We start from the raw sequence: 25,080 nt of genomic DNA on the forward strand, positions 1-25,080 counted from the left end.
TGGCAAATCTCTTAAAACTTTAGAAACAATATCATCTTCACTTAAGGTTCCTCCACAACATTGTATACCCAAAACAATTTCATTTACTCTTTCCATAAAAGCACAAATTCTTTCTTCTTCTTCCATTTTCGGACTTTGATACCTAACCCAGAAGCATTCAAGTTTTGCAATTTTGACTATGGAATCTCCTTCATTCAATGTTTCCAGTTTGTCCCAAATAGCTTTAGCAGTAGATCTATCTGACAATCTCATGACTTGCTGATCTGATAATGCGCTCAAAAGTGCTTCTCTTGCTTTGCTATCATTTTACTCATCTTTAGCCAAGTTAGGTGGAATAGGTTGACCTTGAGTAGGAGTGGTATAGCCATTATTTGTAACATCCCATATGTCCTTTCCAATGCAATTCAAATGTGTCTCCATCCTGATCTTCCATATGCCATAGTTAGTTCCATCAATTTTTAGACTGCCCTTCCTAAAATAGTTAGAAGGCATTGGATCTCCTCAAGCTGTTAAACTTCTGCAAACAGATGACTAAGCTCTGATACCAATTGTTAGGTCCTGGAGACAACTGAGAGGGCGGCGGGGGGGGGGGGGGGGGTGGTGAATTAGTTGTTCAATAAATTCAACCAAAATTAACTAAACCAGAACTTAATGCTTAATACCGGTAAACCAAACTTTATGCCGGTAGATAGTCTTAACAGTTAATTATAGTATCGGTAAAGATTAATGCATGAAATAGAAAGACAATAACATCCACAACACATAACACAAATATTTGTACGTGGACACCTTGTAAGTGGAAAACCCATGGTGGGAAGCCTTACCCACAATCAAATAATACTACTGCATATAGTATGTGTGTACAATATGGATTCTACACATGCAAAAAGGCCAACTGCCTAGAGCTTACTGCTCAATCACAAAATGAGAGTCACACTAACTACAATTGGATGACTAAATCCAATGATAATGTACTGTACAAAATAGCATCTTCACATGCTGGATTCAGTACCAATTTAGTTCTAGTTGCCTTCACAAAATCCTTCCTTCAACCTTCAAATGATGTCTACATGTATAGCTCTGCTTATTTTTGCATATACCTTATTGCAATCCTTTCTTCATTCACACTCTTGTCTCACAAATGAGATCTTACATTTATACCATAACCTAAGACCAATTGAATAGGTCGGCTCACTAAAAGATATTACAATAAAATCAATTACAAATAAATCAATATCCGATACATGATTTTGGCTCAATTCATTTACAATAATGATAAATCATCTCCATAACGTGTCGTGTTGATCTGGAATAGATATACCTACCGGTGCTTATCCTGGACCTATTTGCTAGTAACAACAAATATGCAAACCCGAATAAACAATTAACCAAATCACCAAAACCAAGTGATAGAATAATGTCTTTGACATAACCAAGTAGTTTCCAAGTGCCGGTGAACAATATAATCTATCAGTGAACCAAATACTGGTGACTGTGCATATGTCTCTGACTTGCCAGTGAACATAACCAAAATCTCCAAGTGCTGATAAGTGTTGACAAGCGATGATAGGTGTTGACATCAATGACAAAACCATATCAACATATCCAATATACCAACAAGTATTTCTCTAGTTGATCCATAATCATTTGTTGTGATTAAGGATAAGCATGTTGTTGAAGAGAAAGATGTGAAAGATGATCCATGTAGTGTTGATAATAATTTGAGTTTTCTAAAGGAAGATGTTGTCTTGAAAAGGTTGGTGAATTGTGGCTTGAGCAACCCTCTTATGATCAAAGATCAAATTGAGGAAATTCTGGTTGAATATCTAGTCTGGAATAGTATTTCTCTAGATAGTCTTGGAGACATTCTACTATATATTCTATGTGTAGTACTTAACAATTAGATGAAGCAACCACTTAAGGCACCTATTGCTGAAGAAGGTATTCAGAATGACATGGAAAAGAAATGTTTATATGCTCAAAATAGGTTATTTGAAGACATAAGGAATGTAAGAGTTTGTGTGGTAGAAGCAAGAAAAGTAGACAAATATTGCCTCTAGTGGCTTTCACTTGTTGAGCAATTTAAAGAAAAAATTGATTCTATTGAATATGAGTTGTGGTCATTGGGTAAGAGATTTGATATTTTCAGTGATCTTGATGGTGCACAAAGAAGAAAGATAAATTCCTTGCAAACAAATCATATATTTTATTAGAGACAGAAATAAGATGTGGTAAGTGTTTTATTAAAGGTGAAAGAAATTATTGAAGCTCGGTTAGAACATCTTTCTGGTATTCTCATTGAAACTGAGAAGTGTGAGTGGAACATCTCTGTTCCTATTTCATTATCAAAAGAAATCAATATAATTGTGTATAATGATATATTGAGCTTGATTCTTCATTTAGCTATAAATTTTTGTTGTTACCCTTTGTCCTTGATGTCAAAGGGGGAGAATTTTGGATAATTTTGGATAAGGAAGCTCTATCTAAGGGGGTGTTTTTTATTTTTTTGACAAATCCTTTGGAGTGTTTTACCATCAATAACAAAGGGCAATGTTTTTGGAATTACTTATCTAAGTTATCATTGGTGTCAAATCTAGTGGTCCAGATTGCTCTTGATGTGTTGTAGAACAATAGAAGATAGGTATATATTATGTTGTAGAACAATGGAAGATATATATGTATATTATGTTACAGAACAATGGAAGATAGGTATGCATGTTATAGATGGAAAATTCCCATTGCTATCATTGTTTCTATTGATGTTGCAAAATTTTTATTGCTTTGGAATTATGTATTGATAATATGAGAATACATGTATCTAGATGTGAGAGTTATGGTGTTGGTTGTTGCATTTTATTCTATGCTCCTAAAATTGTTCTCTAGATTTTGCGCTCTAGTTGTATGTCCAAGTATGCAGTGATGAGAAAATACTTGTGCTCTGGTTCCCTCTATTTCATTTGATTTCTAGTGATACTCATTTGATGGTTTCTTAGTAACATCTTGAATCTTGCGATGCTGACTTGGATCATGATTATTGCACCTCGATCTTAGCTATGCTCTCTCTTGGTTTGATTTTTCTCCAGTTGTTCTACTTTGTGGTCCGATGATTGTGGTATTTAGTTAGCGTGTTTTTTGGCACTTCGAGGATATGTTTATGGCGGTCTTGGTCGATATTGATGTTTTGTTCTGGTGATTGCAACGTGTATCTTTACCATTGAAATGTTCCTTTCGAGAAATATTTTAGAAGACAACCTGATGTATATTTCTAATTCACACACACACACACACACACACACTGTGTAGTAGCAAGTGAAAAATAGATATCAGATGGATATATTGTGAAAGGAAAAATAAGCATGAGTGAAGGATAAAGTGGTAAGTGACAAAGTAAGAGCATTGACTAGTGCAATCATATAGTGAAGCATTTTGTAGAGGTTCTTAACTGGATCCGCTACAAGAAATCAGTCTATTGTTAGAAATTTTACTAGAATTGATTTCATGCATGTATAGATGCAATTTTCTTAGTTCACTACTATTTGGCAGTAAGCCTTTTAGATAGTAAGCCATTGTATCAATGCAGTGAGCTCTCTAGGCAGTGAGCCCTCTGATAGTGAGCTTGTTTTGTAATACCATATAATTAGTTATATTATCTTGAGAGTTAACCCTCTCTGTGGTTTTTCCACATATAAAAATTTGGTGTCTCTTGTGTGGCTGTGTTATGTTGTGGACTTCTTTTCTATTTTCAATTTCAAGGATAATTAAGATTAAGTTAAGCTTCAGATCATCAGAATATTATTAGTTTCATTTTTAATGCAGAGAGGAATACTAATTCACCCCCATTTTGAGTATTCCGGTTTCTTCAACAAAGACCAAATCTTCCTAGCCTTTCATACCAACTGAAAGGAAGCTAAGTTGTTGAAAATGCTTCTTAACATTAATCTAGTGGAGTAGATAACACTAATTTTATTACAAATCTTATAGTATTATAGAATAAGAAACATATATAGAAGGAGATATACAAAATTCAAATAGATTAATAATAAAAATAAGCTATATCATGTGGAAACCCATTTAGGAGAAAAACTCACACTCAAAAAGACACGCAATATATTATTCAAAAATGACAACTGGATATAATATACTTGCAAAGAAATATTTTCATAAGAGTATCACCTTTAGAGATCCAAAGATAACTTAATATGTATAAAAATATTACACACAACCTCCATCTCACACACCTAATATATAGGAGGTACAATACATCAAATTGTCAAATGGTATTACAAAACCATTATGCTAAACCCACCCAAAAAGTGACACCTAACTTATCTCTAATCCAAGATTCCCTATCATGTGTCAAAACACACACCAAAATCTATAGATCCCCTTTACATCTCATTTATTTGTCCAACATGTTTTTATATTTCCAATTTTAAGAGACCATAACTTTTGAACCGGGTGTAACTTGATTTATGAATCATTTGAAGCTATAGAAATCTCATGATTTCTCTATTAAGCTATAGCCTACTACATTAATTACTAACACATTAAGGCCTTTGAAGACACCTTAAGGCTTTCAAAATTGACATTAAAACTTTAATATATTCAAATCTAGAAATGATCTTGCAATAAAAATTTACCAGTATGTTTATCTAGCCAATATGAAGCCTTCAAGAGAATTACATACCTATTCATAATAAAATGAAAAAAATACTATAAATGGTTAACCTTATGTAAATGCATGGTTGAGACACCATTTTCCTAACAGATAGGAATTAGATGTTGTACACCTTACATAATTTTTTTTTATTACTATGTGTGTGGTGCACCTAGGGGGGCCTAAATGGATGTGCATCACTAGGAGTTAAAACTCTTGGTGCCACTTTATGTGATATGTAACATTGGGAAATGTATTTAATATGGGGTCTCACATTGGGAAAATGTATTTAATTTAATATTGGGTAAATATTAATAAATTAAATATTTAGTATGAAATATTGAATGACGGGTCAATACTTTTAAAACCTCATGGTTTTAGTGATGAATAATGATGAACTACTAAGGTCCTAAGTGGTACTAAAAGGGGTGGGGGGTGAATCAGTACACACAAAAAAATTGCTTCAATACTTTATCATATTAAAATGAATCTAATCAGTTGTTTTCACCATTGTACTTAACCATAGTAATACCGGTTAAACAGAAATACTTCAGATAGCTAAACAAGTTAAACAAAAATACTTCAGACAACATTCAACAAATCTCAAATCTTGATGACTACTTCACCGATATAATCATGCATGAGTTGTATCAATAATATCACAACCATTTAACACTGCATGCATATCTAACTTAATCAGAATCACACAATCATCACAAGAAAAACTCACAACCCATAACACACAAATTTTTCATGTGGAAACCCAAATGGGAAAAACCATGGTGGGGATGAATACCCACAAGCTTGTTTGTGAACTCTTTTGAAGTCTACTCTGTTAGGAGCCTAGTCCAGTTGAAGACTTTACAATAAAGGTTTTGTTAGGAACTGATCCTGTTAGGGATCACCCAGTTAAGGGATGCCTATATACCCTGTTAAGAGTTACCTTGCTAGAGGATTTAAATAACTCAATGAACTTGACCCACCTAGTTAGAGGATTTACAACAAAGCTTGTTAAAGCAAAAACACCAATCTGATAACAACACTTCTTGCTAAGGCAGATCCTTTTTCAATTCCTCTCTTCTACAGTCACACTCTGTAGATTCCTCACTCTGGTTTGGCAAGTATCAAATCTCCAACACGTAGACACAAATACAACTTTTGCCAACCACTACAATAACAAAACTCATCGAACTTATAAACAACAACTAGGTTGGTTGCATAAACCCTAAACCCTAAATATTTTAGGTTCACAATTACAAGCGGTCCAATCCTGACTATCCAAACACATTACATAGAATGAAATGATCTAAAACAAATCTCAAGACATTCTGCATCATCCAATATTCACTGCATCTAGAAATCAATAGCCCATCATGCACTCTTCACACACCGCTAAGAAAAATGCTCATTCCCGAGGTAGGAATTCAATGCATTCAATCTTCACGCACAAGAACCACAAAGATATACTTTACGTGCACATAGCTGACATGGAATCTTGATCCTTATCCTTATTCCTTAACTAACTGGTCACAAAAAATCATCGGTTGCACCGCACAAGACAAACCGGTATCCCTAGAGCTGGGCTGAGGCTACCAACCAGTAGTCACACTTAGTGAACCCCGATACTAGTCCACTCCATCCCAGTTGACCATAACTGCTTCCAATCTTCATACCGGTTCATACTAGTTCACCTTCTTGAGCACTTATTGACATCAATGACAACATACATTATCACTGCTTCATCATATGCTAACAATCTCCCCCTTTTGCATTGATGGTAGTACTTAGTGTATTATTGCTCAGTATCTGCACCATGCTCAATAACATATACCCGTTGACATATACCGGTTCAACTTAAAAAGATCACCACAACCACTAGGACTAGTCAGTGTGCGCTTTACACAATCACTTCTCACACTTGCATATTTTCCTACAAACATATATCTTCTCCCCCATATATCTTCATCATTAGATATCTTCTCCATCATATATCTTCATCATCAAATATCTTCTCCCCTTTTGACAACAATGCCAAAGTGGAGGCACAAGCTTCCGGTCTCCACTATGTTTCTCCCCCTATGGAGTAGCATCCTTCAACACATCAATCCGATAAGATCTGACATGGTATTACCTAACTAATGTGGGCACATATCTTTATTTTACTTCATGAAGGGGTAGAACCCCTAATTCACCTCTCAAATAGGTAAATGTAGTCTTTGGTAAGGGCTTAGTGAATATGTCTGCTAGCTTCTCCTTACTGGAAACATGTTCTAATACAACCTCTTTATTCTGAACCTTTTCTCTCAAAAAGTGATACTTGAGCTCAATATGCTTGGTCCTAGCATGCAATACTGGATGTTTGGAAATATTTATTGCACTAGTATTATCACATAAAATAATCACTGGTTTAGATATAGTCACTTTGAAGCCATTCAGTACATGCTTCATCTAGATTGCCTGGGTGTAGTTCATAAATGATGCCACATACTCCACTTTAGCTGTAGACTAGGAAATATAGCTCTGCTTCTTTCTCATCCACGAGACTAGTCTTCCATCAAGGAATAATTCTCCATCAGTTGTGCTCTTCTAGTCATCCACATTACCTACCCAAGCTACATCGGTAAACAATTTGAGATCAAAGTCATCATTGTATGGATACCACAATCCATAATCAACTATCCCTTTCAAGTATCTAAGAATCCTCTTTACCACAACCAAGTGGGATTCTCTTGGACTCTTCTGAAAATGGGCCACTATGGCCACTACATGAGCAATATCCTGTCTGCTGTGCACCACATAGTTCAGCTTACCGATCATTGACCGTTACTCCTTCTCATCCACCAACATTGTATCATCCTCCTTTGTTAGTTTGCAGCTAATCACCATCGGTGTTCCAACTAGTTTGGTATCCTCCATGCCAAAGGTCTTCAATACCTCTTTGATATACGTAGACTGGGTAATGAAGATACCCTCTTTCATCTGTTGAATCTATAGACCAATGAAAAACTTTATCTCTCCAATCAAAGACATCTCAAACTCCTTTTTCGTCTCATCTACAAATGCATGACTCATATCATCATCTCCACCAAAGATTATATCATCTACAAATACTTCACATATCAGAATCTGACCATCTTCAGATTTTAGGTAGATGTTGTTGTCCTCACTTGTTCTTAGAAATCCTATTTTCACAAGATGAGAGTGTAACCATTTGTACCATTCCCTTGGTGCCTGTTTCAATCCATAGAGGGCCTTGTGTAATCCGCACACCATATCACTATCTTCTGACAAAGAAAACCCATCTGGTTGCTCAATATACACTTCTTCTTCTAGGATTCCATTCAAGGAGGCAGATTTCACATCCATCTGTAAACCTTAAATCCCCTTGAATGCTGCAAATGCTAGTATCATTCGGACACCTTCCAGTCTATCCACTGGAGAAAAGGTTTCTCCATAGTCTTCTCCTTCTTCTTGAGCATATCCCTTGCATACAATTCTTTCCTTGTTCCTTACCACTATGCCTTCTTTATTCAGCTTATTCCTAAAGACCCATTTGGTACCTATGACATTCTTGTGTTCTAGTCTGGGTACCAAGGACCAAGTTGCATTCTTCTCTATCTAGTCCAACTCCTCTTCCATTTCCTTTATCCAGTCTTCATCGGTAAGTGCCTCTCTAGCGATCTTAGGCTCAAATTCTGAAATCATGCAAGAATTTTCTTTCACCCTTCTCCTTGTAAGTATTCTTGTATCTTTGTCTCCTATGATCTGCTTCAGATCATGATGCAATCTTACATGCCCAGGAATGACCATAGCAAGTTCCACTTGCTTTTCCTCTTCTTTTTCTGCTTCATCTTATTCTTCACCTACTAAATCTTCTACTGGTATAGAAACACTGACGTCTTTGCAGTATTTGTCACTTGTTTATTTCTTAGCCGGTTCCTAGAAGGCTAAACTCGGTTCATCTTCCATTTTCTTCCTGTCAGTTTCCTTGGGCTTCTTAGAGGATTCGTCAACCTTGACATTGATACTCTCAACAATCTTCTGAGTCCTCCTATTTTAGCACTTGAGAGCTTTGCTTTTAGTGGAATATCCTAGAAATATTCCTTCATGTCACAGTTAGCATCAAACTTTCTTAGGTGCTCACCTCTCCTAATATAGCAATTACTCCCAAACACTTTGAAATAACTCACATTGGGAGTTCTCCCATTCTAGTACTCATAGGGGTTTTTGTCTTTACCTTTCTTAATGAGTACCCGGTTCATGGTATAGACTACAGTGCTCACCACTTCTCTCTAGAATGTGTGAGCAACATTTCCTTGGATCAACATAGTTCTAGCCACTTCAACCACAATCATGTTGTTTCTTTCTACTATGTCATTCTATTGTGGTGTCCTTGGGGCATACAATTGCCTCTTAATCTCATTCTCCTCGCAATACTTATTGAATTCACCTCCCTGATCAGTCCTTAGGTATTTTATTCTTCTACCGCTCTCCTTCTCCACTAATTCTCTAAAGGCTTTGAACTTTCCAAATGCCTCAGACTTGTCTTTCAAGAATGTGACCCATGTCATTCTTGAGAAATCATCGTTAAGAATCATGAAGTACCGATCTCCCTGAATACTTCTAGTTTTCATCGGACCACATAGATTGGTGTGCACTAGATCAAGTAAATTCTTTGCAGAAAAAGACTTACCTTTGAATGTTGAGGAAGACATCTTCCCAAGTTGGCATTCTCTGCACAAGGCATTCTCTAGTTTGTTTAGCAAACACACTCCTCTTACTGCCTTGATCTTACTAGCCTTTACAATATTGTCAAAATTTATATGATAGTCTCCTATGCCATATCCAACTGTCATCAAATTTTTCCATCAGGCACTGACTAATCTTGGCATTTAGTTGAAATAGGTTTCCTCTGGTCTTCTTACTGGTGGCAATAAGTTCACCACTCTTTCCAATTATTCTACAGACTCCACCTTTGAACTCCACAATGAGTCCTTTGTCGTTCAGCTGAGAAACACTCAAAAGTTTGCGCTTAAGGCCTTCCACCTAGTAGACATCATCCACACTACTCTTTCCATTTAGTGAGATGGATCCTTTTCCTTTCACCATGCAAGGTCCATCATTACCAAACCGGACAACACCACCATCATATTCTTCAAGAGTTAGAAACTTTCTCCAGTCACCAATCATATGGTGAGAACACCCGCTATCAATGATCCACTCGTTAGTGTTGTCAATATGTGAGATAAGGGCTTTTTGGTCAGACAACTCTTCCTTGACAACCATAAACACTATGTCCTCATTCTCTTCATCCTAAGATTCTTCATCGGTAACACCTCCATCCACTGCAAGAAGACGATTTCTCGTACCTACTCCTTTATACTTCCTAAACCTCTCTGGTTTATCCTTATTGTCATTGTTAGGATAGTTAACAACTATATGTCCTATCTTATTGTAGGAAAAACACTTCAAAGGAAGCTTACCTCTGTATTTTCTGGTGCTTGTTGGAAGTCTCTTGGCAAGAAGAGCTTCAAACTCCATCAGAATATCCTCATCATCCATATCTCTGCTTGGCCTAGATTCATAACTGGTACTGACCTCCTTTCCTTTCCTGGTTGGTGCGGAGAAATCAGACTCTCTAAAGGCTAACTCAGTCTTCTGAACACTACCATCATAGACATTCAATTCATATGTAGTCAACTTTGCAATAATAGAGTCTAAAGATACCTTGGTTTTGTCAATAGACCTTAGCTCCTGAATAGGGGCAACCCTGATTGCATAGACTGGTAACAGTGATCTTAGAACTTTACTGACAACAGTGGCATCATCAATTGTTCCACCAGTGCCCTTGATTTCACCAACTACTGTCTTGATTCTTATGCCATACTGTTGAATGGTCTCTCCTTCAACCATCCTCATATCTTCAAATTTTCCTCTAAGGCTTTCTTCCTTAGCCTGCTTGACATGTTCATCACCACCATAAATGGATTCCAGTTTGTCCCATACTTCTTTCAGATTGTCCTTATCTTGTACATCAATGAACTCTACATCAGACAAGCTGCTAATAAGGGCTTTCATGACTTGCCCATTTTCTTGTATCTCTCTTTTTTCTGATCATCAGTTAGAATTCCAGAGGGAATTACATAGGAATTCTAAACATAGTTCCAGTGTTGTGCACCCAAACTCTTGATATATATCTTCATCTTGTCCTTCCAAATATTAAAGTTGTCCCCGTTGAACTTAGAAACCTCCCTCTTCATAATTAAAATATGATCTTTTGCCTCAAGCGGTTAAGCTTATATCACTGAGGACCTGGATGTGCTCTGATACCAATTGATGAATAATGATGAGCTACTAAGGTCCACTGGTACTAAGAGGGGTGGGGGGGTGAATCGATACACACAAAAAAAACTGCTTCAACACTTTATCATATTAAAATGCATCTAACTGGTTGTCTTCACCACTATAATTAACCATAGCAATACCTGTTAAACAAAAATACTTCAGACAGCTAAACTAATTAAACAAAAATACTTTAGACAACATTCAATAGATCTCAAATCTTGATGACTACTTCACTGATATAATCATGCAGGAGTTGTATCAATTTAATATCACAACCATTTAACACTCCATGCATATCTAACTTGATCAGAATCACACAATCATCACATGAAAAACTCATAACCCATAACACACAAATTTTTCATGTGGAAACCCAAATGGGAAAAACCACGGTGGGGATGAATACCCACAAGCTTGTTTGTGAACTCTTTTGAAGTCTGCTCTATTAGGAGCCTAGTCTGGTTAAAGACTTTACAATAAAGGTTTTGTTAGGAACCTATCCTGTTAGGGATTACCTAGTTAAGGGATGGCTATATACCCTATTAAAGGTTGAAATCTTGTTAAGAGTTACCTCGCTAGAGGATTTAAATAACTCAATGAACTTGAACCACCTGGTTAGAGGATTTACAACAAAGCTTGTTAAAGCTACCCAATTAAGGTATTTACCTTATGTTGAAATGATTAGAGGACAACAAGTAAAAACACCGATCAAATAACATCTCTTCTTGCTAAGGAAGATCCTTTTCAGTTCCTCTCTTGTACAATTACACTCTGCAGATTCCTCACTTTGGTTCGACAAGTATCAAATCTCCAACACGTAGACACAAATACAACATTTGCCAACCACTGCAATAACAAAACTCATCGACCTTATAGACAACAACTAGGTCGGTTGCATAAACCCTAAACCCTAAATATTTTAGGTACACAATTACAAGCGGTCCAATCATGATCATCCAAACACATTACATAGAATAAAACAATCTAAAACAGATCTCAAGACATTCTGCATTGTCCAATCTTCACCGCATCTGGAAATCAATAATCCATGACGTGCTCTTCACACACTGCTAAGAAAAACAGTCATTCCCAGGGTAGGCATTCAATGCATTCAATCTTCACGTGCAAGAACCACAAAGAAATCCTTCACGTGCACATAGCTAACATGGAATCTCTATCCTTATCCTTATTCCTTAACTAATTGGTCACAAAACATCATTTGTTGCACCACACAAGCCAAATTGGTAACCCTAGAGCTAAGCTGAGACTACCAACCGATAGTCACACTTAGTGAACCCTGACATCGGTCCACTCCATCCCAGTTGACCATAACCACTTCCAATCTTCATACCGGTTCACCTGCTTGAGCACTTATTGACATCAATGACAACATACATTATCATCGCTTCATCATATGCCAACATTTAGTCACATGGTTCTATGTAATACCACTTGTTGGTTTTTTGTGAGCTTGTTTCTGTAAAATAAAACACAAGGTTGGGAAGTTGGGGTTTTGTGACTTCTTATCAAGAGTGAATATGTGAAGCATGACATCAGATACATGGATTCATACTTGAATACATGGAGGATGCACTGGGGAGGCTTTCTATTTTAGAGGTGTTCATGGAGGCTCTAAATATATATTGTAATGTTATGTTGTTGAATAATACATGAGTTGTGGATGTTTTTGGAGGATGGTTTTTTATCTTAATGAGAGTTTTATCAAGGTATATCTTGTGTCATATTTGATGGGTATTTTTTCTATTCACTTGCATTTGAATTTTCAATACTTATTTGCATATATTTCACTTTTGAGTTATGTGGAAGTTTTCATTATGTGGCTACAAGTTTCCTTTCATTAGTTTCACTATAAAATAGCCCTACTTTTGTACTTACAGGAGCAAAATTTGTGTACAAGCCAATACCATTTTTTCCTTTGAATTTCCAAATTGATTATAAGGTTTCTTAAATCTAACTCTTGACAGTGGAGTCTCCCAGCTCCCAATTTAATTTCTTTGAAGCAATTGACCAAGGTAACAATGGCATCCATATACATAAAGTTGGAAACTATATTTTTTAGTGTTAGATGCTGGAATTCTTCATCTGCAATGTCACTATCCTCAACCACTACAATAACTTATTCAAAAATAGAATTTATTAATGGATAATTCCGTGGATCTTATGCATCTACATGTGATAAACTACTACAATCTTCACATATATGCTAGGTAACTTCATACATTAGCATTTTGTTGGCTCACTCAAGTTCTCTAATTTGAAGACTTTTTTTATTCAGATCCACTATATCATTTGATAGAAGGAAATTTTTATCAACTTTCTACAAAAGAATCCCTTCTTTATGACTTAAATAAAATTAGGGAGGAAAAATAAGCTCAAACAATGGAGATATAAAAAATATTTCACCTTGTAATTGTGAGCAAGAAGAGACTATGAAGCCAAAAATTGTTGATAGTTTTGATTCTTCCATTCTGCTCAACAATCCTATATGTGGAAGCATATAAATCTTCAAACAAATGAGTATCCACCTCCCAACTTGACTTCTCTCTCTCTCATTTTCATGCATTCCCCTTAAAAAATTGATGCATCTCTTGATTTTTTTCTATTTCATTGAAGGTTTCCAACTAAGTTAAATTCTATTAGGACACTACTTCTTGTACCTTATGAATGCACTATCATTTAACTTGAATGTATTTTGAAAAACAAGCATGTTATCAAATAATTGATGATTAATTGGCAAAGAGGATCTTGATAAGTGTGGAATCCTCATGGCATGAAATTTATCCTTTTGAATAGACCAAGTCATAATGACTCTCCAAGAATAATCTCCCTTATATCCTTGTTGAACTCATATCCAATCAAGGTGTAAGCTCCTCAATTGTCTTATTGAAACCTCATCCAAGAGTAACCATATCAATGTATATGTTCTACAATATCATGAGATATGTATCTTGACAAAAAAAATGGTTTACAACCCATATTATTGTTCTATCAAACACTAATTTGTAACATAGTAGTAACTACAAGCTTGCAAGGAAAATGATCATGCCAGCCATCAACTAGATTGCTAGAAAATATTATCAAATCTCCCATTGTAAAATGAATCAAGAATATAGGAATTGTTTATGGCATCATGATTACATCATTACCAAAACTCATAAAAAATCTCCAAAATATCTGCATGGAAATACATTTTCCACATCTTCATACACCAACTATCCTCCATTTTAACTTATGAGTCACAACTAAAAACTCAACAAAATAGGCAAAGATTCATCGATGATGAGGATCCATCAACAACTTTGAAAGAATGTAGATAAGTATAATCTATCAATATTTAACTAAATATGTTAATAGACTCTCACACGATACAAAAAATAGTTCCCAAGAGCTCCTTTGTGACATCGACGATCACTATGGAAGATCATCAATTACCAAATGATGAATCCATATGAATTTTAAATATCTCATTGAAGCTGGTAAAGATACACATTGCATCATGATAAACATATCTTCAATTAAGATCACCCATGGCTTATGCAAAAGTACTCAATTGCAACACTAATAGCTCTAAAGGATAAAGTAGAACTAAAATCACTAAATAAGAAGATAGAAAGTTAACTAGGTCACTATATAGAGCTCCCATTGATTTGTGATACAAAAAGTATCTTATGCCACTAAAGTTAGCAATAATAGGTTCCAAAATATAATTATCTCAAGTAATCCAAACACCATCTCTAAATCTCATTGTGATTAACATACCAAAGCACCAAGGTGGCCAAGAAAGGTCAACCCAAAATAATCCATGTACTAGATAACCCAGAAGATCTGCACACATGTGATACCTCAAAAGTGATTAAGAAATCCTAGCTATTACTCCAACTAAAACTAAAGAAACCAAAAATAATATATATTTCAAAAAATTTAATAAATAGATTTAATGCCACATCAGTGATAAAGAAAACCAAAGATTACAAATAGATTCTCCACAACTTAGACACTAAATCAAATCTAGATCTTATTTGCCATAAAACCATAATAGAGTAACCATAATTTAGGAACACATTAAACAACCTTTTAGAAATGTTAAGTTACAAGGAATATGCCAATTGACACTATGACACTTGATAAGAATTCAACCAACCTCCTCTAACTATGGACTAAGCATGCATGCAAATATGCAACTATGTCTATCTAGAATACCTAGATGCTAGTCTTTTCACATATATAAAAAAACCACTTATTTAATGAATATTTAAATCTATCAAAATCATCTATAGAAATTTGAATCCATTTAGTAATATGAAAATTCAAAAATCCCCAAATTGATAATATGAAACAATAGAATATCGTAGATATGCAAACCTATGGATTTTAAAATAGGAAATCTGTTTAACCCATAGATCAATAAAACATGATTTAAAATTTTGAAAGTACTAATATCCAAAAGGAGTAGAGGTTTGTTTAGGAGATCCAATCCACCAAAAGAACAATTCCATGACTATCACTGAGAACATACAAATAGAGGTACTAGGTTGTCCAAGATCTTTAAATTCATCAAAAGACCACCTCCACAACCCACATGCAACCATGGGTTTATCATCTAGTACTTTCGTGAGACTAGGGGCTAAAACCATGAACCCAACATAAGAACTCCTTACAACAATCACCACAAATTTCCTGCTTTTCTATATGACCAAGTGACAAAAATAAGCACCCAACAAGAGCACTTTTTCACTACAAATGATCATATGATAAAAGACTAGAACCACCATGTAAGAGGTTAATCACATATTGCTAAATATGATCCCTACATCAGTGCTTTCCATACTATTTCTTGAAACAAAAAACCATATCCACTATAAAATCCTGCTCATAGTAAGAAAAATACAAGTCCATACAAATAAATTGTAAGTGTATGCAACTCAGATGAAATCATATGCATACCAAGGAATCACCTTTCTCTAAAGCCAAATACTAGGAAAAATACCCACAAAACCCTATAATTATTAAATAAATTATGTATTCATAATTATTAAGCAATGTAGGCATTTCCACATTAACACTTCAAAGAGATTAACACATTAATGATAGCTACATTAGTTTTAATAAAATTATGACATGTAAACAATACTTACAAAAAATGATGAGATGGATAAAAGTGAAATCAACTACAAGAAAGAGAATGGTAGATATATACCTTGGGAAAAACTTTCTAAAAATTGAGCCTTTAGCACTGAACCAATATATAATATTTAGCAATAATACACATGTTACGATAAAATGTCAAGCTTACCTCTATGAAGATCAACATCCTCTTCCTCTGGTAGAAATTTGGCAACATAATTTTATAAAAAAATTCTTTCCTAAGTCTCTATCTCAAGACTTCAATATATAGAGTCATGGAGGCACAAACTAACCACCACAAATGGCATTACTAAGGGCCTAAACATGCTCTTAAAATACCATCGTAAAAATCCATACTCCATTATTTTTCATCTACCAACTTTAGAAATATGATATATGACATGTCATAATGCATGATAAGTGGATCATGATTTTTAATCCTCTTCATAGCCTCCCTTATAATCATGCTCTTATGTATTTTAATATCACTTACACCATATCTTTGTCATAGATTCTCTTACAAATCCTTCGTGACAAAAAATTCTTTTACAAATGTATAAATGCAAGAATAAAAATAAATTACACATGGCATAATAATAAAGATATAAAGAATGATGCTCCATTTCATGAGGACACATAAAATAATAAATAATTAAATAATCTAAATATTACAAATTTTAATGTATAACACACCTAGCCAACAACATATCAAGTTTTTATATAAATTATTTGTGTAATATTCATTATAGATGTTGATACTAAGCTATTGGTATTTTATAATAACAAATAGTTACATATGTATATTTATTATTTTTCTTAAATATTGAATGGTTGGATAGTCAAACAATAAATGGAAAGTCTACACTTCATTCACATTAAAAAATAATTAATAATTATCTTATTTTTATTGATTAAAATTTATTGAAGGTTAATCCATATAAATGACTATATGATAAAAAGATATTAATATTAGGGGGTAAATACTTTTGACTAGAGAAATGAGTTGATCATGCTCTCATGAGTTACAATATCTCTTTCACCATATCTTTGTCATAGACTCTCTTGCAAATCCTTCATGACAAGATATTCTTTTACAAAGACTTTTACACATGTAAATGCTAGAATAAAAATAAATCACACATCATAATAGATAACACATAAAGAAGGATGTCCTATTTGACAAGAAACCATTAAATATTGAAAAATAATAATAATCTAAATATTAGAACTTGCAAGGTGTATAACATACCTTATCCTAGCAATATATCAAGTTTATATATAAATTATTTGTCTATTATTCAATATAGATGTCTATGATAATTTAAAGTGACATTTTATATTAACATGTTGTTATCTATGTATATTCATTATTTTAATTATGTATTAAATGTTTGAATGGTCAAACAATAAATAGCAAATTTACATTCATTGACATTAAAAAATAATAAATATTTATCCTGTTTTTATTGGTCAAAAGTTAATTAAGGACAATTCATATACATGATTACATGATAAAACATTGTTAATACTACACGATAAACAATTTTGACTAGAGCTATGAATAGATGAGGTACCTCATCCTAAACACAAACACTCAACAATACATCCCCATAGAAATTTTGACCAGAGCTATGAACAGATGGAATACCTCATCCTAAACACAAACACTCAACAATACATCCCTATAGAAATTTTGAACCTTAATGCCAAGAAAAATCCACCACATTGTAACCATGCTGACCACTCTTTATCTTTGTTATCAGAAAACAAAATATTCAATCAAAAAAAGTAATAAATAACTATAATATTTACAATGGAGGAAATTAAACTATACCCAAATGTAACTAAAGGTTCATGATTATATAACAAAACTCCTTTAAGATTGTCTGCTTAGGCTGCATTGAGAGCACCTTTCACCATTTCTTCCAAATATCTCCTTTGGAATAGCTCCCATCCTTCTCCCTTTGTCATCATACAACAAATAGTTCAATTTCAGTGTCAAATTTTAAGCCCTATTTTAGTACTTACAGGAGAACAGTTTATGTACAAGCCAATACCGTTGTTTGCCCCTGGATTGCCACTTCGATTACTGGGTTTCTTGAGTCTAACTCCTGGCATTGGATTCTCGCAACTCCCAATCTCATTTCTTTGAGGCACTTCACCAGGGTAACAATGGCGTACATATACATAGAATTGGAAACTACATTTTTCAGAGTTACATGCAATGTTGCTTCATCTGAAATTTCACTATCCTCAATCACCACAACAGCTTCTTCACAAATGGAAGACATTAATGGATGCTTTCCTAAATCTTCTACGCTACCATCTGATAAACTACCGTATCCTTCACATATATGTCGGTTAACTTCCTTCATTAGGGTTTTGTTGTGTTGCTCAAGCTCTGCGATTCGAAGCTTCTGCTCATTCAGCTGAACTATAGCATTTGACAAGATGGAATGTTTATCACATTTCTGAAAAAGCATCCCTTTGTTAGAACTGAAATAAAACCCAGGTTGGAAAAAGAAGCTTAAAAAATGGAGAAATAAGAAAGAATTCACCTTGGGATTGTGAGGAAGAAGAGACCGTAAAGCATAGAATTGCTGAGTGAGTTTGATTCTCCTGTTGCGCTCAGCCATCCTATGTGTGGATGCATATGACTCCTCCACATGGACTTCACAGTTTGACTTCTCTATCTCATTTGCTTGTATTCTCCTCAAAAAATTGATGCATCCCTTGATTGATTTCTGTTTCATTGAAGATTTCTGGCTCAGTTGGAATCCATTAGCAGACTCCTTCTTGTACCTTGTGAATGCACTGCTTACTCTGAATGTATCCTGGACAGCAAGCATGTTATCAAGTAACTGTTGTTGAAGTTGCAGAGAGAAGCTTGATAACTGTGGGTTCCCCATGGCTTGACTACTGCAAGTGTACATCTCCTCCATTGCAGGAGAAATCTCATGAGTAACATACTCTTCATTCCAAAGACTCTCTGTAGTAACTGAATCTGATATGCTCTCCTCCATTATATTGTAAAGAATTGAATTGCTTCCCATCTGCTTGAGAATTCAACTATTCCTCGTGGATAATACAAACATATAGTGATTTCAATGTAAGATTGATGTTTCCTGTGAATGATACAAATATGCACTTGTGAGTTCGCGAAAGAGATTTCAATCTCAAATTCACATTCAATTAAACGTTTTGAAGAAATTTGAACCTGAAAATTTCTAGTCTGAAACAAAAAAATGAATGGAGTTGGTTTAGTCTGAAACGGTGGTCAAAGAAAGCGACGGCAGGAAAAACTCCATGAGCCAGCTTATTAGACCAACAAGAAATTCTACCACCTACTCTAAAACTGAAACTTCAGCCGTCATTACACATGGTCATATTTTTGTCTGATTCATCTTTTTCTCTATATTCATGTTTTGTCTACATTCAGTGAAGTATTTGATTTTTATATTTTTCATGGAGAATTTTATATCTTTCATAATTTTTAAAGAATTTTTTAGATAACAAGTCAAAGATTGAGAGATATTTATTCCACCAATTCATTTGAATCACATTCTAATCTTAGTTTTTATGACACAATTTAATAGACTTATTTACACATGCACTTAACGTGATATTCAAATTCATTTAATGAAATTGTTATTTCATCACATTCAATCAATTTCTTTTAGACTAAAAAATAAAATTACTAAATATTAAGCAAAAAATATTCAATAATCCATATATTTGTCCAATGGTTGGTTGGTTCCTCTTGGGAAAAGTAAGATGCTTTGTACAAATAAAATTTATTTTGAAAATGTGTCATTTTTAAATTTAGTCTCTTATCTATGCATGTAAAGTGATATTCAATTGAATTTAATTAAAAAATAATAAAATGGTTTTAAATAATTTATTTTTTACAAATGTTTTACATTAATAATATTTAATCTATTTAATGAAATTATTATTTCATCATATTCAATGTACTAGAATCAAAATTATTGAATTTTAAGCAAAGAAAATTCAGTTATTGATATTTTTGTCTATTGGTTGATTGGTTCTTTTTAATAATGTGTACATTTTGTAATGCTCTTCGAAAAAGTAAATTGCTTTGAACAAATAAACTTCATGAAAAAGTAAGTTGCTTTGAACAAATAAACTTCATTTCGAAAATGTATCACAAATGGAAGAAGTTTCAAATGGAAACTACAGATTTTGAAAAAAAATAAAGTTTCTCCAATTTCTTATCATATAAAAACAAGAGTTATATGAATATCCTCTTTACACCTTTAAATTTTTTAGGATATTGAAATAATAGTTATAAATGGATGATAATTTTTTTGACATATAGGAATATTTTCTTTATATTTTTTAGAAGGTTATTTTGAGCAAAGATGTTTTATTTCAATTCATAAAAAGTCAAGATTGCATAATAAAATGCTGGTGTATCATGACACTTTATGTATCATATGAATATTAATTTACACTTTAATCACTTTGAAATGATATTTTGAACAAATATGTTTCTATCGTAATTGATTAAAATAAGATTGGATGGTAAAATGTCGATATATCATGTCACTTTATTTCATAATGATTTACACAAAATACAAATTACTATAGATGTTTTACATACATTTATTAAAAAATATCTAGAGGTATCACTTTTGCGATATTTGTTTACTTAAGAGTTATTTAGTTTTACTTTAAAATTTTTTTATTTTATTTATATTGTTTGTTTTATATTTACTTCAAAAGATATTTTATCCGTTAACATTTTACCCCTATATATTGTTAGAGAAGCTAAGATTTAAAAATAGTCCATTGATATCTTCTACTAGTGAACAAATGAACACATAAGCATTCCTATGATATTCAATGAGAGTGTGTGAATGTACAATGAGTTCCTTGCATATATAGGCAAGGTAGAGGAGGTAGGAAGGTAGGGTTGAACAAATGACTACCCCTCTGAAAAGATCATAAAACATGTATGCTCAAATGACAAATGTTTGAGTATATGTTAAGTGGCATGCACTATGTGTGTCACGAACCCTATTTTTCCATAATTATTTAATTAGGAAAATAATGTTTATTTTTCGCAAATGAATTGGAAATGAAATGAAATTGGAATTATCAATGAAATAAGATAGGAGATCGAATGCATTGAAATGATTTATATACAATTGAATGATCAGTAATAATTTTTATTGCAAATTGGGATCGTCATTGCTAATGAGCGATTGAGTGCAAGTGAATGCAGGAACAAGTGAACAATGATGAAGGCGAGAACATGGTTTAGGTAGAGTTGTCTTAGCTCTTGTATTTCGTTAGAATAGATGGAATCTCACAACCACATAGTGAAGTTATGCATATACATTTATGTCTGCATTGATGAATGATTTTGAGTCATGAATGAAATTTTGTGAGTAAAGGCAAATGTTATGTTTTATTTGTCTATGAAGAGTGAAAATTTGTTAATAATTTGAACATAAATAGTGACTCTATGATTTAATGTCCTTTGTGTAGAAGTATGTAAATTATCAAAACAATATATAATGTTTGGTTTTCAAAATTATACTATAATTATACATATTTTATATGTATATTAGTTCCAATAACTAGGACTCGATCATATACACATATATACGTAGGTAATTATGGTTCACGTGCAATTATATTGATTACTCTTAATATGATTATTTATAAGTTGAATAATTTTGATTTAATGACTTAACGTACCTTATATAGAAAGATTTATTGTCTTTTGAATAAGAAAATGCATCTTTATTAATGATCGTTTTGTTTATATTGATACAAGTTTTATACGCATGGTAGTTAGATAACTACGATTCCATCAAACATATGTACAAATATATATATATATATATATATATATATATATATATATATATATATATATATATATATATATATATATATATATATATATATATATATATTTAGAGGTGAATATTTAAATTATGTTTATGCGATTATTGTCTTATGATGCAAACATGATTATTTACAATAATGTATTGATGAATATACATTTATAAACCTATGATTATATATTATATCTAAAAACATTTAAGTTAGATTGACCTTGCAAACTTATTATGTAGTCGCTTATAATATATTTATATACATTAAGCAAGGTGGCGGGTTTTAGTGAACCAAAGGGTAGCGACTATGTCGCATGATAGTTAGGGTGGTTGACTAGGCAAATAACCAATGTTAAACACAAAATTTAGTTGCAACAACACGGAGATCATGGCATAGACTTGGCAACTTGAGTGATACTCATGCTCATGACAAACACTTAAGTGTTTGTAATCATGTTTAACTTGCCGACCCCTCCACCAAGCGAGTAATCTACTGATAATTTCCATGGTGATAACATAGAAGAAGACCTCAATCTTAGGCATATAACTACAGAGAGAAATGCATTAACAGGCACATTGTGCCATGGTATTAGGAATACCCACGATAAGAATATGTTGCATCGACTCATGCACTTAAACTGTAGAAAATATAACTAGAATTGCCATCTCTATTAGACGTGTAGACTTGAGAGAGAGTTAAATGGAAGACTCAACGTATGCAAAAGAAGACATCAAATCAAAAACCATAACCCAGCCTCTAAGTTGGGAGAGATCATAGGAGAATTTAGGATAAATAGAGACGAAGGATAGAAAGATAAACACACACAAGAATATGGGAAGTTAAGCAAGATAGAGGAGAGAAAGAAAGTAGAAGAGTGGCAAAGAGATAAAAGAGAATAGAATAATTGAGATTTTGATGTGCTTACGACCGAGTCGTAAAAGATCAATGATGATCATCTCTAGTATAGTGTCAAATTTAGAGGTTACGCTTGTGAATGAGTGTTAATTACTTTATTATTAGAGGAATTCTTAGAATATAGAAAGGATAAGGACTAGGAATAGAGAGCTTGGGAGATAGAGGAGCGCCGAGATGGAAAGCATTGGAATCCTGAGGTATTGCCGACAATTTGAAGTTATCAAGGATCATAATAGACCTGGATTGTATTTCTTGAGGTAGGCTCAAATCTAGTATGTTTTGTTGAAGAGATTAAGAGATAAAGATTGATCTAGTTTTAGAATTATGAAATATTCTAATGAAAGATTTAGAGTCGCAAAATGAATCATTTTTAATTGTTTAAATTACAATCATGAAAATGTAGATGCAATAATGATATATTTATGAAAGTTTATTGATAAAACTTAGTGAAACTCTTAGAAATTAGATCACCCAATCCTCTAGGAACAAAGTAAGAGGATAGAGAGAGGAACTTTGAAATTGAACTTCAAAAAAGATGAAATACAAGGATAATGAATTATTAAGAATTGAAGTTTATTTTGAATTTGTGTAGAAAAGACTTACACTTTTGAATTTGATCATTGCATGAAAAAAATGTTGATTAGGTGTCTCATTTGAAAGGCCATATAGATAGGCACTTTATGAATTTTCATCATGTTAGATAGTTGTTATGGAAAATTAGTAAAATCAGTGAGTTGAGTTCTTAAATCATGGAAAGTCACATATTAGTATGATGTTCGGGAAAAGAGGTAAATGAACCAAGACACATGGAAAGATAGAGAGCTTAGATGAAATAAAACTTAGATTTCTAAACCATAAGAAATGGAATGCACGTTAATGATTACATTATTTAAATGTTTGATAATTGAATAAAAGAATGTGTGCTCATTTTATTCAATTTCTATGTAAAGATTCATACATGTGTTACACCTTCTTAATATTTAATTCTTGTCTTTAAATTGCTTGAAAGATAGAAGGGAAAGATTGATTTCTTCCAAATATTTGATTATCCATAAAAGATTGTTTTCTGTCAGATAGGATTGGTTGTAATAAAGATTTATTCAATCAATTTCTATTCAAATGAAATATTGTCTTCTTAGCATTGTATTGTTATCTTGCAAGAAATAGGAAGCTAGAATTGAAAGGGAAAAGATTGTCTTCTGTATAAATTTATTCAAGATTTATGTGAACAAAGCTAGATAGGCTTGTGTTTGTGGAAAGTTACCTTCCAAGATGGATGCCGAATGTGGATTATAGAAAGAATAGTTGCTTTTCCAACTATCTATTTTTGTTGTGCACGACATTATACTCGGTTGAGTAATCAAATTGAATTAACCATTGAAATAGATGGAATTCTTTTATTTTATGCTCTCTACCATATCCTAGATTGATAATGAATGCTTGTTTCTTACAAGAATTAGAAAAATGAAAATGCTTGTGTCATCTAGGCACACACCAGATTCCATCTTGCCTTTCAAATTCTTTCGCTAAGCAATTCGTCCAGGGTCGGGTATTCTTGATTGACCAAGAATTCTGGGGAAGCGTAAGCTTCAAGGTTGGGTGGAAAAAGCGCCCGAATCTTGTTCTCGTCTTCATGCTAAAGATTGCATTGGCAATAGCTTGGGTTGCAGATCAACGAACGCCTCTCACCCTTTACTTTGTATTATTTATTATTGAACTTATGGCAACTTGAAATGCTTAAGTATTGTATGATTGAGATGCTACTTTTATCGATTTATCGAATAAAGAATTGTTATCTTTTATAAAAAATTTGTGTTTATTACGATCTAAATGGAATGATCAAATGAAGCTATGGATGGAAAAGTGGAATGAAATAGATTTATTAACTGATTTATGAGTTTATTTTAGAATAAAGAGTATTTCGGCTATTTTTGAAGTTGGCACAATTTACATCTTTACATTTTGGTATTAGAGCCCAGTTTATAACTCTAGGGCCTATGAGCCCGCTTCATGAATGAAGTCATGTGCTTGAAAAACTCTCTATTGGATATTTAATGCATGAAACTTGCAAATAAAGGAGCATAGAGCCTTTTCAAGGTGAATTGATGGCAACGACCTAGAAGAAGGAGGATGGTTGATTAAGGAAG

The 25,080-nt window shown here is 33.3% G+C and overlaps 1 protein-coding gene across 1 annotated transcript; it reads right to left on the minus strand.

Annotated features, from left to right (window-relative positions):
- Positions 1–17,888: 17,888 nt before the first annotated feature.
- On the minus strand, positions 17,889–19,269 carry LOC131042751 (transcription factor MTB3-like). Its single transcript, XM_057976068.2, has 2 exons — positions 18,706–19,269; positions 17,889–18,618 (listed from the first exon to the last, which is right to left on the minus strand). The coding sequence occupies exons 1-2, from the start codon at positions 19,198–19,200 to the stop codon at positions 18,187–18,189; spliced, it is 927 nt and encodes a 308-aa protein (XP_057832051.1). The 5' UTR covers positions 19,201–19,269; the 3' UTR covers positions 17,889–18,186.
- Positions 19,270–25,080: the final 5,811 nt, after the last annotated feature.

Source organism: Cryptomeria japonica, chromosome 1, assembly GCF_030272615.1.
Source record: "Cryptomeria japonica chromosome 1, Sugi_1.0, whole genome shotgun sequence".
Taxonomy (NCBI): Eukaryota; Viridiplantae; Streptophyta; class Pinopsida; order Cupressales; family Cupressaceae; genus Cryptomeria; species Cryptomeria japonica.